The 17992-nt window shown below is 37.2% G+C and overlaps 1 protein-coding gene across 3 annotated transcripts in view; it reads right to left on the minus strand.

Moving 5' to 3' along the window:
- TWSG1 (twisted gastrulation BMP signaling modulator 1) overlaps window positions 1-17992 on the minus strand; it is a 68822-nt gene that overhangs the window by 25306 nt on the left and 25524 nt on the right. For all 3 annotated transcript variants that reach the window (XM_002917590.4, XM_034642696.1, XM_034642695.1), the window contains exon 3: window positions 8732-8831. In XM_002917590.4, coding sequence (XP_002917636.1) covers window positions 8732-8831 — 100 coding nt within the window. The remainder of the gene's footprint in view (window positions 1-8731; window positions 8832-17992) is intronic.

Raw genomic sequence — 17992 nt, forward strand, 5'->3', positions numbered from 1 at the left:
CTACAAAAGGTAGAATCCTAACAAAAGCTCTGGATGTCCTAAAAGGAAGAGGCCAAGCGCCAGTCAAGTTGGCCTAGGACAATAGCCATGAGTTGAAAGTCAGAGTTCAAGGAATTCGTAAAGCAGATAAAGAAGCAGGAATACAGAAGAAACATGTGATCAACAGAATGGCAAAGCCTGTATCTTAAGGCTCAAGTTTGTGTTTCAAGTATCAAGTGCATAGCTGTCTCATCTTGTTTTCCTGGGTTTTGCAGGCACTGCCCCTCACCTAACACCCTCACCTTCTTTTCCAATTTTCATAGGCTTTTCTCTCACCTGGGTAAGATCTGGGGTCGCTGAAACGGTGTGGCAAAATGGTTCAACAAGTTATTGTTGCTAAGCAGTTTTTCAGCAGGCTTCCTAGCCTAGTCCTAGAATCTATAATACTTTCATTAAATACTGGAAGTGACCTCAGTATCAGAAAAAAATCTAGGCTCTCCAGATCAACATTATCCAAACAGTGCACCACTGAATTCCCAATAGGAAGAAGAAGCCTATACTTTGCTACCCCAGCAGGAGATAGGAAGATTTTCATCTCACCAGGCAACAACCCAGACAATGAGAGACTGTCCCAGTTCAGCCAAAAAGAGAAGCCACTACACTTCCAACTCCTAGTTTACTCCAGTGGACTTTTTGTTTACAACAGTACTCCTAACTCCTCCCTGTCCTCTATAAAAGAGTGTTCCTCTCTTTTGTTTTCTGGACTTGCCTATGGTTTTGCTGTAGCTTTCATATCCCAAATTGCAATTCTCTGCTATTCCTAAATTAACCCATTTTTGTGTATAAAAAAACTGACAATTTTATTTTTACGGTTAATCGTAGTCTATTTTATTATAAATCATTTCATAATTTTCTAAAATGCATTTTAAACCACTATGTGATACTGTATGATTCCATTTATGTGAAATTATTCAACAAGCAAAACTAATTTAAGTGGGTAAAGGCAGAACAATAGCCATAAAACAGGAATTAAGGGTCAGAAACTATAAAGCAGACAAGTAACTAAGAAAAGAAGTCAAAGCAGGAAGCCACCTTAGTTCAGGTTAAATTTTGTTTATGTGGACCAAGTTGCTATTCTGGCCAGTGGCTCCTTTTCAGTTGTTAGGCCCACTTGTTTTCATTGCACATTATTCTAAAAGCACAGGCGAATGAACAAAATACACAATAGAGCATTTCACTTACACCGAAACTTATATTATCATGGTCTGTTTCTGCACTTCAGGGCAGAAAATCTCAGGGGGAAAAAGGGAGTCTAATATATTAATAACTCTTTGGAGAATCAGTTTTCAAGAGCTAAGCCTGGTTGGAAAGTCTTTTACAAAGAGCACATGCAAACCTAAAGGGAAAAAAGAATCCTCTTATTAACTGTAGTATGTATGTTAGCTTGAAATTAATATACTGTGGCCAGAAGAGCAGTGGATGGATGCCTAGCCTTTCTAGATATTAAAACATTTATAAGGCTTCTATAAATAAAACAGTGTGGTTTTGATGCATGAACAGACATGGAGACCAATGGTATAGAATAGAAAATCCAGAAATAAAGCAAAGTACATATGATAATGGTGGCATCTCAAATCAGGGAAAGAAAGACTTTTAAATAAATAGCTTTATGACTTTATAAGTAATATTTAAATGAATACTGGAATTGTGTGAAAAAGAAAAAAATTGGATCCAAAGTTCATACATAAATCAGGATGAATTCCAAATATATTAGAGAGTTACATGTAGATAAATAAACAAATAAAACCATACAAGTACTATCTGGGAGTAGGGGGAACCTGGCTATGACTCAAAATCTAGACACAATGAAAGAAAACACTGATAAAGTTGACCACATAAAATAAAAAACTTTTCAGGATAAAAAATAGCAAAGAAGGGGCACCTGGGTGGCTCAGTCCATTGAGCATCTTCCTTTGGCTCAGGTCAAGGGCTCGAGGTCCTGGGATCAAGGCCCGCATTGGGTGCCCTGCTCAATGGGGAGTCTGCTTCTCCCTCCCCCTGCTCGTGCTCCCTTTCTCTACCCTTCTCAAATAAATAAAATCTTAAAAACAAAAACAAAAAAGGTTAAAATACAAATGAGCAACTGGGAAACAAAATTATAATTTATAATATAAATGTTTTATATACCTATTTTTAAACTTCTAAATAATAAATAAAATACCAATAATCCAGTAGAAAAATGGGCAAAGATATGAATAATTCACAAAAAAGTAAATATAAATAGTTCTTAAACATATGAACAGATGCTCAACCTCACTGGTAATAAAAGAAATGAAAATTTAAAACTATACCACTTCCCTATCAAATTAACAAAAATCCAAAACTTTGGTAAACAATAGCAACACGTTTGGCAACATAATTTTTTGGAAGTGCTGTGGGGGAATGGTGCCTCGGTGAGAATGCAAATATTCTGACTCTTTTGGAAAAGAACTGGATAATATCTAGCAATATTACATAGACTTGACTACCCAAGATTATTCATTATACTGTTATTTGTAATGGTAAAAGATTGGAAATAACCCAAATGTCCACCTATCAACAAAAGAATACATAACGTGTTTTAGCCAACAATGGGGTTCTATGTAGGTACCAAAAAAAAAATTAATATTGAAGAAGTTCCAGGGCATTCAATTAAATGAAAATACAAAAACAAGAAAGAAAAAGCATGAAGCATAGTGTTTTATGTAACAAATGAATTTTTTTTAAACAAATATAAATGCCTATGAAAGTTTTAAACAATGGCTACAGGTAGGATGAAACCATTCATCCCAGTTTCCTTGAGCCAGTTCAGGTCAATTCAGGTTCAGGCTTATCCTACTGTCCTGGTTTAACTCGCAAAAATGTATTAGTTTGGACAATAAGTTATGTGGTCATCTTATCTATAGTTGAGGGAAGGAAAAGAGTGGAAGTGACAGAGATGGATGTGAGCTGCTTTACCACTGTTACATACATTTGTCTTTCTAATTATGTAAATATTTTATGTAATCAAAACACAAAAATAAATCAGAAAGGTAATAAACAATCCCTAAAAACCGAAAACTAACATAAATTAACCTAACTTTGTATCACGTTTGTCACATAACCACTTGCAAAAAATACTCCAACTGACTTCAGAAGACTGTTATTTGGGCTTTACATCTTCAATACATATTCAAGGACAAAGGACAATCCTAACTGCCACTTCATAGTCTCATTGTATTATAAATAAAGCATATAAATAATTACATTAATATTGTTAGAAACCAAAAATCTCAGCACAAGAATTACAGATGTAAAATCAAAAGGAGTAAAGACCTTGTCATCTTAAATTTGAATTGGCAATATTACTACAAACTCAAAAAGTTTTTTTCCCTTATAGCTATTTATTAGCTCTGCCCACTAAAAAGGGTTAGAAGAAGCTAGTAGCAGCAACAAGTAGGCCTAATGGCAAGACTGTGGTCTCTACTCACCATTTTCTTCTATTGGGAACCAAAGTCCCCTGGGGGAAATGGCTAACTACATATGTAAGATATATAAGATGAGCCTTGGACAGCCTCTAAAACTAGCAAAGAGAACAGAAGCCATGTCAAAAGGACTCAAGCACCAAGTTGAAGAGGTTTCTACTAACCAAAGATGAGATAATTTTGAGCAAAAAGAATAATGACAGCAACTGATTAAAACACTAAACATATGTAAAAAACCATGAGTTTATAATGATACTTAAAATACCACCTACCCACACCCACACCAACCTACCAAAAAGCGAAGCAAAAATGTATTGAACACTACTGGAATTTGCTAGGGCATGAAGTCAATACTCTGAAAATGAACAAAGAGAATTAAGTATTTATCTCACTTTTTGTTTATATATCCTTTATTTCAGGGTAACCAAAGGGCCCTAGTAGATGTAAGAAACTTCTTCTATATAGAATAATTCCAGCTAATAAATGCCGAAGGAAAGATAATAATAGATCATTATTTAATGAAATTGATAATGGCAAAGGTCATCAGTGAAGGGTGAAACTACCAGGTGAAAGACTGATGGAGAACTTACCACAAAAGGATCAGACTTCCACCATTTGAACCCACCAATCAATTTTAACACCACTAAAAGGAGGACAACCAGATGTTATAGTGTATAACTTACCACTGTACCCCACCTCCCCAAAACTGAATCTGAATCTAATTAGTGTTTAGATCTAATTTGCAATCTATAGAAAACAGGACGAAAAAACAAGTTAAATATGGGAAGCAGTCAGCCAAATCCAGAAAGTGATATATTTTCCATCATAATTACTAGTTTCTTCAACAAGTCCATGGAATTTTAAAAGGTGGTGAGGGCAGGAAGAATTGTTTTAGAATAAAAGAAACATAAGAAACCTAACAGTCTAAATACAGTAAGTGGACTGCGGGACCTTGATTTGACTAAAACAACTATAAATAACATCTAGTTGATTGGGGCAATCTGACTATGGACTGGGTATTAAATGTTAAGGAAGTTTGGTTTTTTTTAAGATTTTATTTATTTATTTGAGAGAGAGAGAGTGCACACGAGCGGGGAGGAGAGGGAGAAGCGGGCTCCCTGCTTGCAGCTCTATCGACATGGGGCTTGATCCCAGGACCCCAGGATCATGACCTAAGCTGAAGGCAGACGCTTAACCGACTGGGCCACCCAGGTGCCCCAATGTTAAGAAAGTATTGCTAAGTATTTCAGGTGTGGTGATGACACTGTATTGTGGAAGAAAATTTACTTTTTTTTTTTTTGAGATGTATAACTAAGGGACTTTGGAGATGTACTGAAATTATAAATACTCCAACAAAAGAAGGAGTCGGGGGGGAGCGTGGAGATACACAGACAGATGAATGAATGGATGAAACAAGTATGGCTGCTGAAGCTGGGGAGTAGGTACAGAGCAGTTCATTGTACTATCTTTGTGTACATTTGGAAAAGTAAAAACAAACACTAAAACAAAACCAAAAAAGCTGTAGGTAGGGATCTAGGATCCAAAAACTACAGAATTTGAGGAATATGTTGAACAGCAAGTATAAAAATGAGCTATGGTGGTTACTCTTACTTTAAGAGAAAATCAGAAAAGAGAAACGAATTCTCTTATGCAAGGCTGCAGAAGGAGAGCTGCTAGACAAAGTACATGCTAAAAGTCCACAGAATGAGACGGGAAGGGAAGGCTGCACTCTAATTTAGGTCCTCTCAGAGACCTGTGCCCCACCCATGAAAAATACATGAAAAGTAATGGGGAGTGTTTCAATTTAGAAGGCAGGAGCAGCCACAGATTTGCAGAGGACATGACAAGAACCTAGTGTGGAAGAGAACTGCTTACAAGAAAAAGAATACTGTTTCTACAAAAATAACTGGAAGACAGAAATTTTATCCTAGAGAGCAGAAAGATTAATTGAATTTTAAATGAGAGGTAAAGTTACATTATGAACTCAAAGTTTAAAACTAGTGGTTAAATCCTTACAATAAATAAATAAATAAATAAATATATATATTTTAATGGAAACTAGCCCAGAAGCATACCAGTTGCTTCTAGAACCATAGAGATATGACCATGTATAAGTGGTTCTTTCTCAGCAGAACTGTAGAACTACTTTCCTAGAAGAAGAGGCTGAATGGGGGCATCTGCTGGCTCAGTTTGCAGAGCATGTGATTCTCGATCTCCAGGTTTGTGACTTCAAGCCCCATGCTGGGTGTGATCACTTAAAAAAATAAATCTTAAAAAAAAAAAAAAAAAAAAGCTGAATGGCACTATTTTCGTTGTGTGATGAGTAACACACACACACAACACACACACACACACACACACACATTCACCACATTATTTTAGGCAATGTTAAAAGCATATTTGTGTACTTGGCATCCATGTTAAATGCTTATCTATGTATTTAGGGATTGAAGGACTTGTTTTCTCTTTTTCACTTTCATTGTACATATTAAATAAACTTACATTTAATGCTCTAAAATAATTCAAAACTCTTTTTTCCACTAACAAAATTTTAAAAATTATGACCATCAAGGGCATAAACTGTCCATCTTGGGAGAATAATGCAATAAGAAGTCATTTATTTGACAGTCATAAAACACCGGAGTACCTTCTATGTGCCAGACATTATACTAGCTATTAGAGATACCAAGGTGAATACAAGGTGACAGAGAAAAGACACCTCTGTCCCAGTTCTCTTGGAATTCCCTACAAAACAATAAGGAAAAACAAGAGACTGAAACACTTACTCCACCTTGGAAGAACCCATGAGCTAAATGTAGCAGAGTAAGCAGTCACCCTCGCAGGCAAGTGTATGTACACCACAGAACTCTCGGAAGGCGCAGGAGTTGCAAACAAACAGATACGGCAGAAGCAAGCTTATTTTGAGGATAGTTATACCTCCCGATCGGTCCCTACCTCTTTTCTCCCACAATTGTAGAAGAGGAGAGGGTTATTCCCTAGAGAAATTAAACCAAAGAGATCCTGGACTGGGACTACCAAAAATTGTAGAGGGTGGAAAAAATAAGGAAAAGTACATGACAGTATGCTTTCTGAATAGTGACATCACCTCTCAGGACCCCAGAACATTTGCAGTCAGACATATCACCCCCCAGGCTAGACATTTAAAGATTCTTCCCTGAAAAGCTGTATGATCCCAAAGGGAAAAATCTATAGATACTGAGACAGAGGGTACTTCAGTGAAAAAGTCTGCAACCATCTAACTGTGATGCAAACTAGATTCCATGCACTGTCTATGAACACAGGGCTCCCAATTAGCATCAGAATGTCTAACTTTTATATATCAATAGATGTCCAAGGATCAGGAGGCAATTGAGGAAATAGAAACAGTGCAAAGAGCAGAAGGAAAAACTGCAACCACAATTGAACTCCATAATTAACAGTCCCAGGAAGATAAGGAAAATATCTTATCTATAAAACAAGAACAGTATGCTCCCCCAAAAGGACAAGCAAAGAAGGGCTCTTGGAAATTAAAAATGAAAGCCAAAATTTTAAACACTAATACAAAGTCTAGAAAAATAAGAAATCTTTCAGGAAGTACACTCCAAGATAAAAAGATGTAATGGTATTATTCATTTAATAAACTAGTGTTTATACTATCATGCATCAAACTAATATGTAACACTAATTTATTCAATGGATTGCTAAAGTAATTACTGATTTAACTAGAAGTAGTGAAAACTATATTAGGAAGATAAGAGATAAGAAAGCTAAGTCATCATCTGTTATAATAAGAAGTCAATGAATAGTTTCTAAAATCAAAGAATCGAGAGAACAGTATAAGGATATTATTTAAAATTATGAAGTAAGAAGTAAGACAATACCAAATAGCTGGAAGTTGTTGTCTCTGACACAGGATCAAAAGGTTGGGTACAAGCGTGCCATGGGGCTGTTTTAGTACAATGTGCATGTACTTCAAGTATGTACATATATCCCACTCTGATAAACATAGTGGTTAATTTTAAAAGATCAAAATGATACCATCCTGTCCTTAAGGAGTTTACAGACTGTTGGAAGAAACATGTTAAAAACAATTACAGTGGCATGCAGTACATGATCTAACAGAAGCAGACAATCTGAACAACGTAGAGGACCCTATCTCAGTCAAAAGAGATGTTTGGGAGACAAGGTGACACTTGAACTGTGGTTTTAGAGGATGAAAAAGGGTTAACTGGTTAGAGAGGATGATGAGTGTTTCTTCCATCAGCAGTCCACACATGTAAATTTTCTTTCGAAAACACAAGCGGTAACATTCCATAAAAACATTTTTGCACACTTTGCTTTTTTTTAAAAAAAGATTTATTTATTTTAGAGAGACTGAGAGAGAACAGAAAGAGCACAAGTGGTGGGAGGGGCAGAGGGAGAGAGAGACAGAGAGAATCTCAAACGGACTCCCCGCTGAGAGCAGAACCCAAAGGGGGCCTGGATCCCATAACCCTGAGATCATGACTCGGGCTGAAATCAAGAGTTGGGAGTCCAACCGACTAAACCACCTAGGTGCCCCCCCTCTTTTTTTTACTTAATACATCTTAGATGCTATTCCTCAGAAAGCCCTTAAGAACAACTTTTAGTTTCTCAAAAAAAAAAAAAAATCTTTTAATTTCTCAAGGATCTCTTAGTGAAGTCTTTTTTTTTTTTTTTTTTTAAAGAGGCGGGGAGGGGCAGAGGGAAAGGGACGGAGAGAGAGCATCCCGAGCAGTCCCCAGCCCAGCGTGGAGCCCAATAAGGGCTCTATCTCACAATCCCAAGACCAAGACCCAGGACAAAATCAAGACTCAGGCCCTTAAACGAATGAGCCACCTGGGCGTCCCATAGTGAAGTCTTATATAAAAGGAAGATAATAAATTTTTAATATACCAAGTATTTATTTTTATTTGGAATTATAACATGTTTCTTATTAAAAATTCAACAGTATGAAATTTAAAAATAAAAAGTAAAAAAATTCCCATTGTTCCTCCATTCCTACTTCCCAAGAATAAGCACTTTGAATTTCCTTCCAGACCTTTTCTATAAAAATAAAACTGCACATATATGTAAATATCATTCAATCCAAGCAAATGCAATAATGTTCTATACACCTACTACATCTATACCCACACTAGTCTATACACATAAAATACATTCATATTTTTTAAAGTCTCTTAGTCAAAGATTCTGTGATAAATATGAAACTTTCCTGCATGTCAACTTACCAACGCAATCACAGCACTCATCCCAAAGGGTCCCAAGACACAACATACACTCCTTGCAGCAGGAACAATTTCCTTCTCCAGGTCGGCACTGGCAGAGCTCCTAGAAACAAGACAGATGTTCAAACTTAAAATTTCAAACATCTATATTTAAAATTGTTAGTATTTTGCAGCAAAACCCCCACATTTGCATTTATAGTAATCTACTCTTCCACAGGTTTTTTTAAAGATCGTTAACTGTTTGTTGGAACATAAATATCTACAACGTCAAGCAGATTTAAATTTTCTTTTGGACACATTCAGTGATCTATTTTGGATGCTTTTATCTTATTTTGAAACAGAGAAAACATTTCACTTTATAACCCATAACTTTACCCCCTAAACTACCTTGCAAAATAGTTCAGTACAAGCACAAAACCTGCTTTTCAGCTATTAAATTCATTGTCCAAATTAAATGACTAGCCAGCTTGTAGTGGGAGCTGTGGTTTTTCAATATGTGGAGTATAAATAAAAGCATCTTTCAAAAACTGCTATTTTTATTGACCTACAACATATTAAAGCACTGTGTGTGGTGTGGTATAGACTATTTAAAAGAAGGCAACAATTATTCTCTCCCTGGGTCCACCCACCCTCTCTTTGCAATGTAACTCTGCAGCTCTTCTGATCAAGGGACAGTGTCTATTTTCAGACTAGCTTTAATCAGCAGAATTTGGTGGAAGTGACATCAGGTCAGTTGTGAGTCTGGGTCTCCACAACACTGAGTGCTCTCCCTCCTCTTCCTCTCAGAGCTTCTCCCAGCTGCCATGTGTAAGGCTGGGAGAAGGCCACATGGGCAAGTTGGTCCACTTGAAGCCATCCTATCTCATCCAGCCTCCAACCAACCAGCAGCTGACAACAGACACAGAATGAGCCTAGAAAAACCATGCAGTTGATATAGGCCCAGACTGCCAACCCACAGAAACAAGAGCCAAATAAATGGTTATTGTTTTAAGCCACTAAACTTTGCTTCCTAAATGAGGCTTCAAGGTAACTCCTTTGGTCCTTTCCACTAAACAGCCACTCCTAAACAAAGCCAACTTAAAGGGAAATTCTGTAGCCACCACTGCCTACTCAGCTTTTCCTGGGTTATGAGATACCATATACATTTTTAAAAACTTAAACAAAGCACTTAATTTTTATCCCTATTAAGTTTATCTTATTACATTTCTAGACTACTGAAGTCATTCCATCATTCTAGTACGACATGATTTTTTGCAACACTGATATTTAATTCCTTGTTTCTTCTCTAAAAGTCTCTTAGCTGTTTCACAGCACTTTCAAGAATCAACAATTGTGCTATTTTCTAACTAATTTGTTAGTTTCATGTCAGCGTATACCTGTAACCTGATGATACACGCAAGCATCAATATTTTCATACTTCGGAACTCTGTCTAGTCAGGCTGAATTCATGTACTGTAGACCTTAGGTAACTTTACTAGGTCTCTTAGAAGGAGAGGGACTAGAAGGACAGGGACTTGCTGAGAAGATATACACAGAGTGTATCTTTGGCAACTCTGATTTTCTAGGTTTCCAAGATGCTTAATTCAGACAAGCTCAAATTTACTTGGAAACCTAGAAAATCAGAGTTGCCAAAGATACACTCTGTGACTTGTTTCTCCGTAAAAATCTTTCCTATCTTTGGAATGAGAGAACATTTTTTGAGTATATGTTTTTTAAAAACACTATCAGAGTTAAGGATATTGATACTTATTGTTTTTTAGTTTTAAGGTTGCCACTTAGTCACAAGAAATAAAGCTTCTTTTAAATTTTAATTTACATTATACATAGAAAATAAACTTTTACTCTCTTAGTTGCTTGTATTTACATTATCTATTTAGCTCAAGAGAAGCAAATTAGAAAGTAACAAATCTCTCCTTTTTCTATCCATGGAAGCTTCCAAATAATAGCTTATTAAATGAAAGACTGTTTATCACACTAAGTAATTTTAAAATGAATGTCAATGTAATGGCTTCCAGTCTGAGTCATTAAAGCATTCATTATGCCTTTTTAGTGTCAGGGATCTGCTAGGTGTTTTAAATTGGAATGAAAGGGTGGTGATACTTTAAGATTACTGAGAATTAATGGAAGGTTAAAACTAAGACTATTTAAAAGTTGCTTCAACTTGCCTGGATTATGCAGCCCTCAAGATTAAATCTATTTCACACCCTCTTAATAGATGCCTGTACTTTTACACGTCAGTATGATGGAATAATGTACTCCAGTAATATGCTTAATGATTTATAATTTACTGATAGGATATAAAGGGAGAAGCTATAGGAAGCCAAGCCATGAGGGAAATAACTTGAAGATAAGCTTTATTACTGTACTATTAAAATAATAAAAATCCAGGCAAAGACTTTCTTGGTAAAAAATTACTGTGAAAACTGGTTGAATGCCAAAGTAACAATATGCCAACTAATATTTTTCTTTCTTTCCATCTTACTACAGAAGAGACTGAAAAATCTTTGTCCTAATAAAACAAACTTAGTCACATAAATTAAGACATTTACAGAGTAAATAAGCCTAAAAATATATCAAATCTCTATTCTTCATAGCTCATGTCAGCATTCTTTTCGGGAGATTGAAAAATAAGGAAAATGAGATCCTCAAGCCAACTTTTAGTCAGGATTTGTATCTTTTCGATTTTCAAACACACACTTAACTTCTCATTTTCCAGGAGAAAATTCCAGGCAAATTTAATATATATAGTTTAGGATCCCAAAAACCTTACTGCAGATCAAGAGAGCAAAAATATATGGAAAGCATTTGCTTTATGACTACTGTTAAGTCAAGAAAAAAATAGAAAGCAATTAATTTCCATGTGTAAATAATGATGAATAACAACCATGTGTGTTTGGCTCACCAAGTAATTCATTCTCTTCTGTTCACTTTACATGTCTTGCAAAATTATATTATTGAATGTTTGGTCATAAAAATCTCTGGAAATGTACACTATAATTTTCTTGACAGCAAGAAAACTATGGTTAAGATGAATGTTTTTAACTATAAAAAATACTTCTAAAGTCCTTTGAACCTAAGTATTGGAAATACAAAAAAAAAAAAAGCACAACTCAGTATGTTAACTCTGTGATGTATCAAGAATCACAGGAAAACATTAAAAATTACTCCATTTAAATTAAGCAGAGGAGTGCCTGGATGGCTCAGTCAATTAAGCCCCCAACACTTCAGGTCATGATCTCAGGGTGGTGAGATGGAGCCCCCCCTCCCAACCAGGCTATGCACTCTGCAGGGGGTCTACTTCTCTTTCTCTCCTCTCTCTCCCTCTTTGCCCCTCCCCCAGCTTGCATGCACATGTCTACTCTCTCTCTCTTTAATAAATAATTAAATCTTAAAAAAATTAATTAAGCAGTCTTCTTCACTTAAAAAGAAATATTTATCTTCAACAGTTTTAGTTACGAAAACATAAATGAATCTTCAGTAACCAGAAAGCTTTCCTAAAGAGGTTACAGTCAAGGTTAACAAGGGCACTTTAAAAAAATTTTAAGTACTTTTTAATTATGAAATACTGGAAAATTTATACTAGAGTAGAAGGAAAAACACCCCAAATTCCACCCACTTTGGTAAATTCCTGCACATTTCTAACAAAAATTGACTGTATACTCTCCCGATCTAAAAAAATTAGCATTTCCCTATTGTAAGACTCCGTCAACATAATTTATTAACTGCCTAATAGTATATTTTATGTACCAAAATTCAGAAGTAGACCTTGAATCCTAATCCCTTCCACATCTTGTTCACTTTTTTTTTTTTAATTTAAAATTTTGTTTTTTTCAATGGCCACCACAGGGGTGCTACTGGCGCAGCTCTGCCCCCTGCAGCGCCTCCAGAACCAGCCGGCAGCAGGGGAGGGTGGTGGAGCAGCACTCTGGGCATGCTGCAGAGCGGCCTGGGCCTGGCTCGTCAGACCCACACCCTGGATGACCCCACGTGGAGGTCAAGGAGGTCGAGGTGTTGCTGTAGAAAATGCTTCCAGTGCACAGGCAAATGCAGAGGCAGATGAACGTGGTTGGGCCCCCCACTTCCTGAGTGTCCACTTTCTTATTCTTTATCAAAAACTTGATCATTATCTTTCTCTACTTAAGTAGAAAATATGGTTGACTTGAGATGTGGAATTTTTCTGTTTGGACTGGCTATTTATATATTTTCATAACCTTACATGACCAAACTTGAGTACTGCTCATTTGGATGGAACATGTGATCACAACCTAACGCAAAGTTCACAGAAGTCCAAAATAAAGACTGATTCAATGCTTCCACTTGTTTACTGCTATTACCTCCCCTAAAGTTCCTAAGTGTTAGGTTTTATATAACACTAACAGGCACAGTGCTAAGCATTTTATATGCATTACCTTGACTCTCATAAAGGCCCTTTCAAGGCAGTTATTATCCTCATTTTTCAAATAAGATTATAAAATTTGTACATCATTTAGTAAGGGGCTGAGATTTGACCCCAGTTTTGGTCAGACATTCTTTTTTTTAAAGAAACATTGGAATGAGAAATATAAAGCTTATTTTTTATTAATTTAGCATTTCGATAATTATAGTTATTACTTTCTTAGAGAGAATGAACCCATAATTAAACAATCCTTTAGGTTGTTTAATCAAAGGCATTATTATATATTTCACTCTCTACCTGAAGACAATTAGAAGTGCTATTGCCCACGTTTAATCATTGTTTGTAACGGTAAAATAAGTATCATTGGCTAGGAGTTGCAAAACCAGTGAGTTGGAATTTAATACTTAATTCTTCTTTTGCTTCAGCCAGTTAATGACCACATCATCTGCTTCTCTAGTCTGCAAGTCTCAGAGAAAGTGTGGATGTTGCTCATGGTACAGTTGAGAAGACTGAGGAGTAGGTTAGTGATTTGTCAGAGTTCCTGCAGCTGGGGCTCTGACATCAGGTATTCTGACTCAAACTGTTCTACCAGCACTGCTCTTGCCTGCTAGAGTCAGAGTAACATGGAATAAGACATCTGTACTCTGTGTGTAGTACTATGCTAGACGTTCGTAAAGTAATCACATTGTACAATAAACTTATGATGGAAAAAATTAAAACTTTATACTAAAGGAGAAATAGAAATTTTTACATTTGGATGATCTTATATTGACCAGCGTGAGTATTCAGAATTTGGCAAGTGCTTTAAAAGCTTATAGGAAATGAAAATCTGCAGGATGAAAAGTTTTAGGGATAATCTCATAGTTTAAAATGCTATTATATTTGTATTAGAAAAATCTTGAATATCTCAGAGAATTTTAAATCTCTGAATGCCAGAAAACAGAGGTTTTACATATTTATTCAATTAAGAGTCCATCAAATCTATTGTCTATATAACTAAGGTTCTGGTGAGATCTTAATCATCTGAAAAATAAATTGGGGGGGTGGGATTTATCTAAGACTAGACTTTAAGAGTTAAAATTTATTGGGACACCTGGGTGGCTCAGTCTGTTAAGCAACCAACTCTTGATTTTGGCTCAGGTCATGATCTCAGGGTCACGAGATGGAGCCCTGTGATGGGCTCTGTGCTGGGCCCTGCTTAAGATTCTCTCTTCTGGGACGCCTGGGTGGCTCAGTAGGTTAAGTGTCTGCCTTCAGCTCAGGTCATAATCTAGGATCCTGGGATCGAGTCCCATATCGGGCTCCTTGCTCAGCAGGGAGCCTGCTTCTCCCTCCCCCTGCTTGTGCATGCTCTCGCTCTCTCTCTCTGACAAATAAATAAAATCGAAAAAAATAAAAATTCTCCCTCTGTGCCCCCCCACTCTGTTCGCACACTTTCTCTTAAAAAAAAAAAAAAAAAAGAGTTAAAATTTGTTTTATGAACTTCCAAATTTCCAGGCCAGCAATGGAAAACTAATAACTTAAGGAAGAATCTTATTTATATTTCAATGTTTGGTTACTGATAAATATTTCCATTCTCTAACCATTGCCAAGATCTAGAAACTTGTTAGAACTGTTGTTAATACCGGGAAACATCACTGAAAAGAACATGATACTCTAGTAGACAGGAAATGACTTGGGTTTACAGGATCTAGATTCAAGTCCTAGCCCATAAACTGCAGTGTGTCACAATGGTTCTCCATTTTTCAGTCATAAAAAGGGGATGGTACTGCTGGATTTTCCCTTACAGGCTTTGGTATCCAAGTGAGATGATGGCTATCAAGGAGCTTTGGTGACCCAGCAGTCCTACTCCTAGGGATTTACTTAAGAGATATGAAAACATACGTCCACACAAAGACATGTAAGTGAAAGTAAGTATCAACTTTATTCATAATCACCAAAAACTGGCAACAACCCAATGTCTATCCACCAGTGAATGGATAAACAAATGTGGTACATCCACACAATGAAATACTACTCAGCAATAACTTGACACACGCACGGGATGGATCTCAAAAGCATTATACTAAATGAAAGAAGCCAGGCAGACACAAAAGCCTCAAACAGTACAGTTCCACTCATAAATCATTCTGGAAAACGCAAAACTGTAAGGAAAAAAAATCAAATCAGTGGTTGACAAGTGCTGAGTCTGGGAAGGGGGCTAGTTTTGACTACAAAGAGACAGGGCTTTTAAGGGAAAATATTCCCTATCTTGACTACGGTAATGGTTACAAATGAGCAAATGTTTGTCAAAAATCATAGAGAGTGAATTGTATTGTATGTGAGTTATACCTCAATAAATCTGACCCAAAAAATGCTTTGGGAGATAAGAGAATACTTTATTTCACCTTTGAAAGACCAATATGGTACACTGTGGCCCATAAATTTATTATTTTGATAAACCTGAATTCAAAACATATACAAGCTGGTATTGAAGAAAGCAATGCAGAAGACAGTTCTTCTAACTCTGAAAAAAGGTATATTTCTCTATTTTAACCTAAAACTAAATTTCTCTGAACTAACACAATTTTCTTTTTACAAAGAAACCTAAAACAGTACTAGTGAAAAATGAGGAACACAAAACTTGTATATATAATTATTAAAAATCACCTAAACAGTGGTATCTGGCTGGCTCAGTTGGTATAGTATGTGATTCTTGGTCTTGGGGTTGTAAGTTTGAGCCCCACATTGTGTGTAGAGATAACTTAATCCTATTTTGTGAGTATAAAATATTTTTATAATGGCAAATAAACATTTATATTTATTTAGCTACTGACTTCTTAATCCAGTTTAATGTTTGTACAATTAAAAAAAGATACTCAAAAACACAAACCAAGATTCTTTTTTTTTTTTTTTTAAAGATTTTATTTATTTATTTGACAGAGATAGAGACAGCCAGCGAGAGAGGGAACACAAGCAGGGGGAGTGGGAGAGGAAGAAGCAGGCTCACAGCAGAGGAGCCTGATGCAGGGCTCGATTCCATAACGCCGGGATCACGCCCTGAGCCAAAGGCAGACGCTTAACCGCTGTGCCACCCAGGCGCCCCCACAAACCAAGATTCTTAAACATTAAATTAAGCAAACTCCAAGTATTTATAATATCTTGATCTTAACCCCTCCCCCAACAAGGACTTCCAGGGAAGATGGCAGAGTAGGAAGATCCTAACTAAGTTAACCTCATCCTAAGGATACAACTAGATAACACCCACATCTGTGTAAATAACCCAGAAAATGACCCAAAGACTGGCAGAACAGACTCTCCACAGCTTAATATAGAGAAGAGGCCACACTGAAGAGAACAGGAAGGGTGGAACATGCAGTGGGGAGCTAAACAGACCTGTCACACTATCTGTTAGAGGGAGGGATGCTGTGGGTACAGAGAAAAGAGAGAAACAGACCCTCATGCCAAGCACCCCAGGCACAGGGAACCCTCACAGGGAAGATGAATCCTCATTAACATCTGGCTTTGAAAACCAGAGAGGCATAATTTTGTGAGTTCTCACAATCAGTGGGGCTTAACACTTGGAACTTTAAAACCAGTGGGCTCAGCTCTAGAAAAGCCAAAGGGCATAGGAAACTGAGTCCCTGCCCTTAGAGATATGGCATAGAAGAAGCAGTGTGAAAAATGCCTGGGGTATAGAGAAGGGAGATTTATTTACTAATCTCAAAGCTGGGATGCTCTTCCAAGGCTTCTCCAAGAACAAAAGAGCTGGAGGGTGCCATTTGCCTGCCCTGCTCCCAGCCTAGATACCCGGACACCTGAGAGGACACCTGCAGGAACCAGCAGACTATGACACTCTCCACCTAGCTTGCGTCTCCCGCAGATCTGCCCCTTCCAATATGCCGTTGGCTGGAGCCCATCCAAAGCTGTGCCACAAGCCTGGCAGTGTGGAAGGAGCCCTGACAGGGGCCAGCACCACTCCAAAGGGACTCCTGTCCCAGGGAGAGCGGAAGATAACCTCACACCCATCAGACTGCAGCCATAGTGAAACAAAACTAAAGCTTCTCGGGGGACAACACAGGGAAAACACCTTACAGTTTGGTATTACTGCATCTCTGGCAAATGCCTAGTTTGACTCAACTCAAGCCCAAGCAGCTCCAGACTGGCCCCTCTAACAACACAGGGACCAAACCCTGGCCACAACAGGCAGAGAGCGCCATTGCAGGTGACTGAAAGCAAAGTGGCTCAGCCACCACAGTAGAGCACATGCAGCATGCACAGGAGACACCCTTGAAGTGCCAAGTTCTGGTGAACAGCTGGCATTACGCTGGAGGGCTACAGGGCCTCTTCTTCACAAGGCTGCTACTTTCAAGAGCAGGAGACACAGCTGACCTTCCTAACACAGAAACAGACATGAGAATTCGTCAAAATGAGGAGACAGAGAAATATGTTACAAGGGGGAAAAAAAAGGAAAAAAAATTCACAGCAAGACAGCTAAGTGAAACAGAGATAAGTAATACAGTTGATAGAGAATTTAAAGTAATTATCATAAAGCTACTCATTGCACTTAAGAAAAGAGTGGAGGACCTCAGTGAGACCCTCAACAGACAGAAACATAAAAAAAGAGAAAACACAAGAAACATAAAGAACCAATCAATTAGAGATGAAGAACTCAATAACTGGAATTTCAAATATACTAGATGGAATAAATAGTAAATTAAAGGAAGCAAAAGAATGGATCAGTGACCTGAAGGACAGAGTAATGGAAAGCAATAAAGCTGAACAGAAGAGAGAAGAAATAAAAATTTAAAAAGGAAATAGATTAAGGGAATTCAATGACCCCGTAAGTGTTATAACATCCACATTACAGGGATCCCAGAAGGAGAAGA

Source organism: Ailuropoda melanoleuca, chromosome 14 (assembly GCF_002007445.2).
Source record: "Ailuropoda melanoleuca isolate Jingjing chromosome 14, ASM200744v2, whole genome shotgun sequence".
NCBI classification, from domain to species: domain Eukaryota; kingdom Metazoa; phylum Chordata; class Mammalia; order Carnivora; family Ursidae; genus Ailuropoda; species Ailuropoda melanoleuca.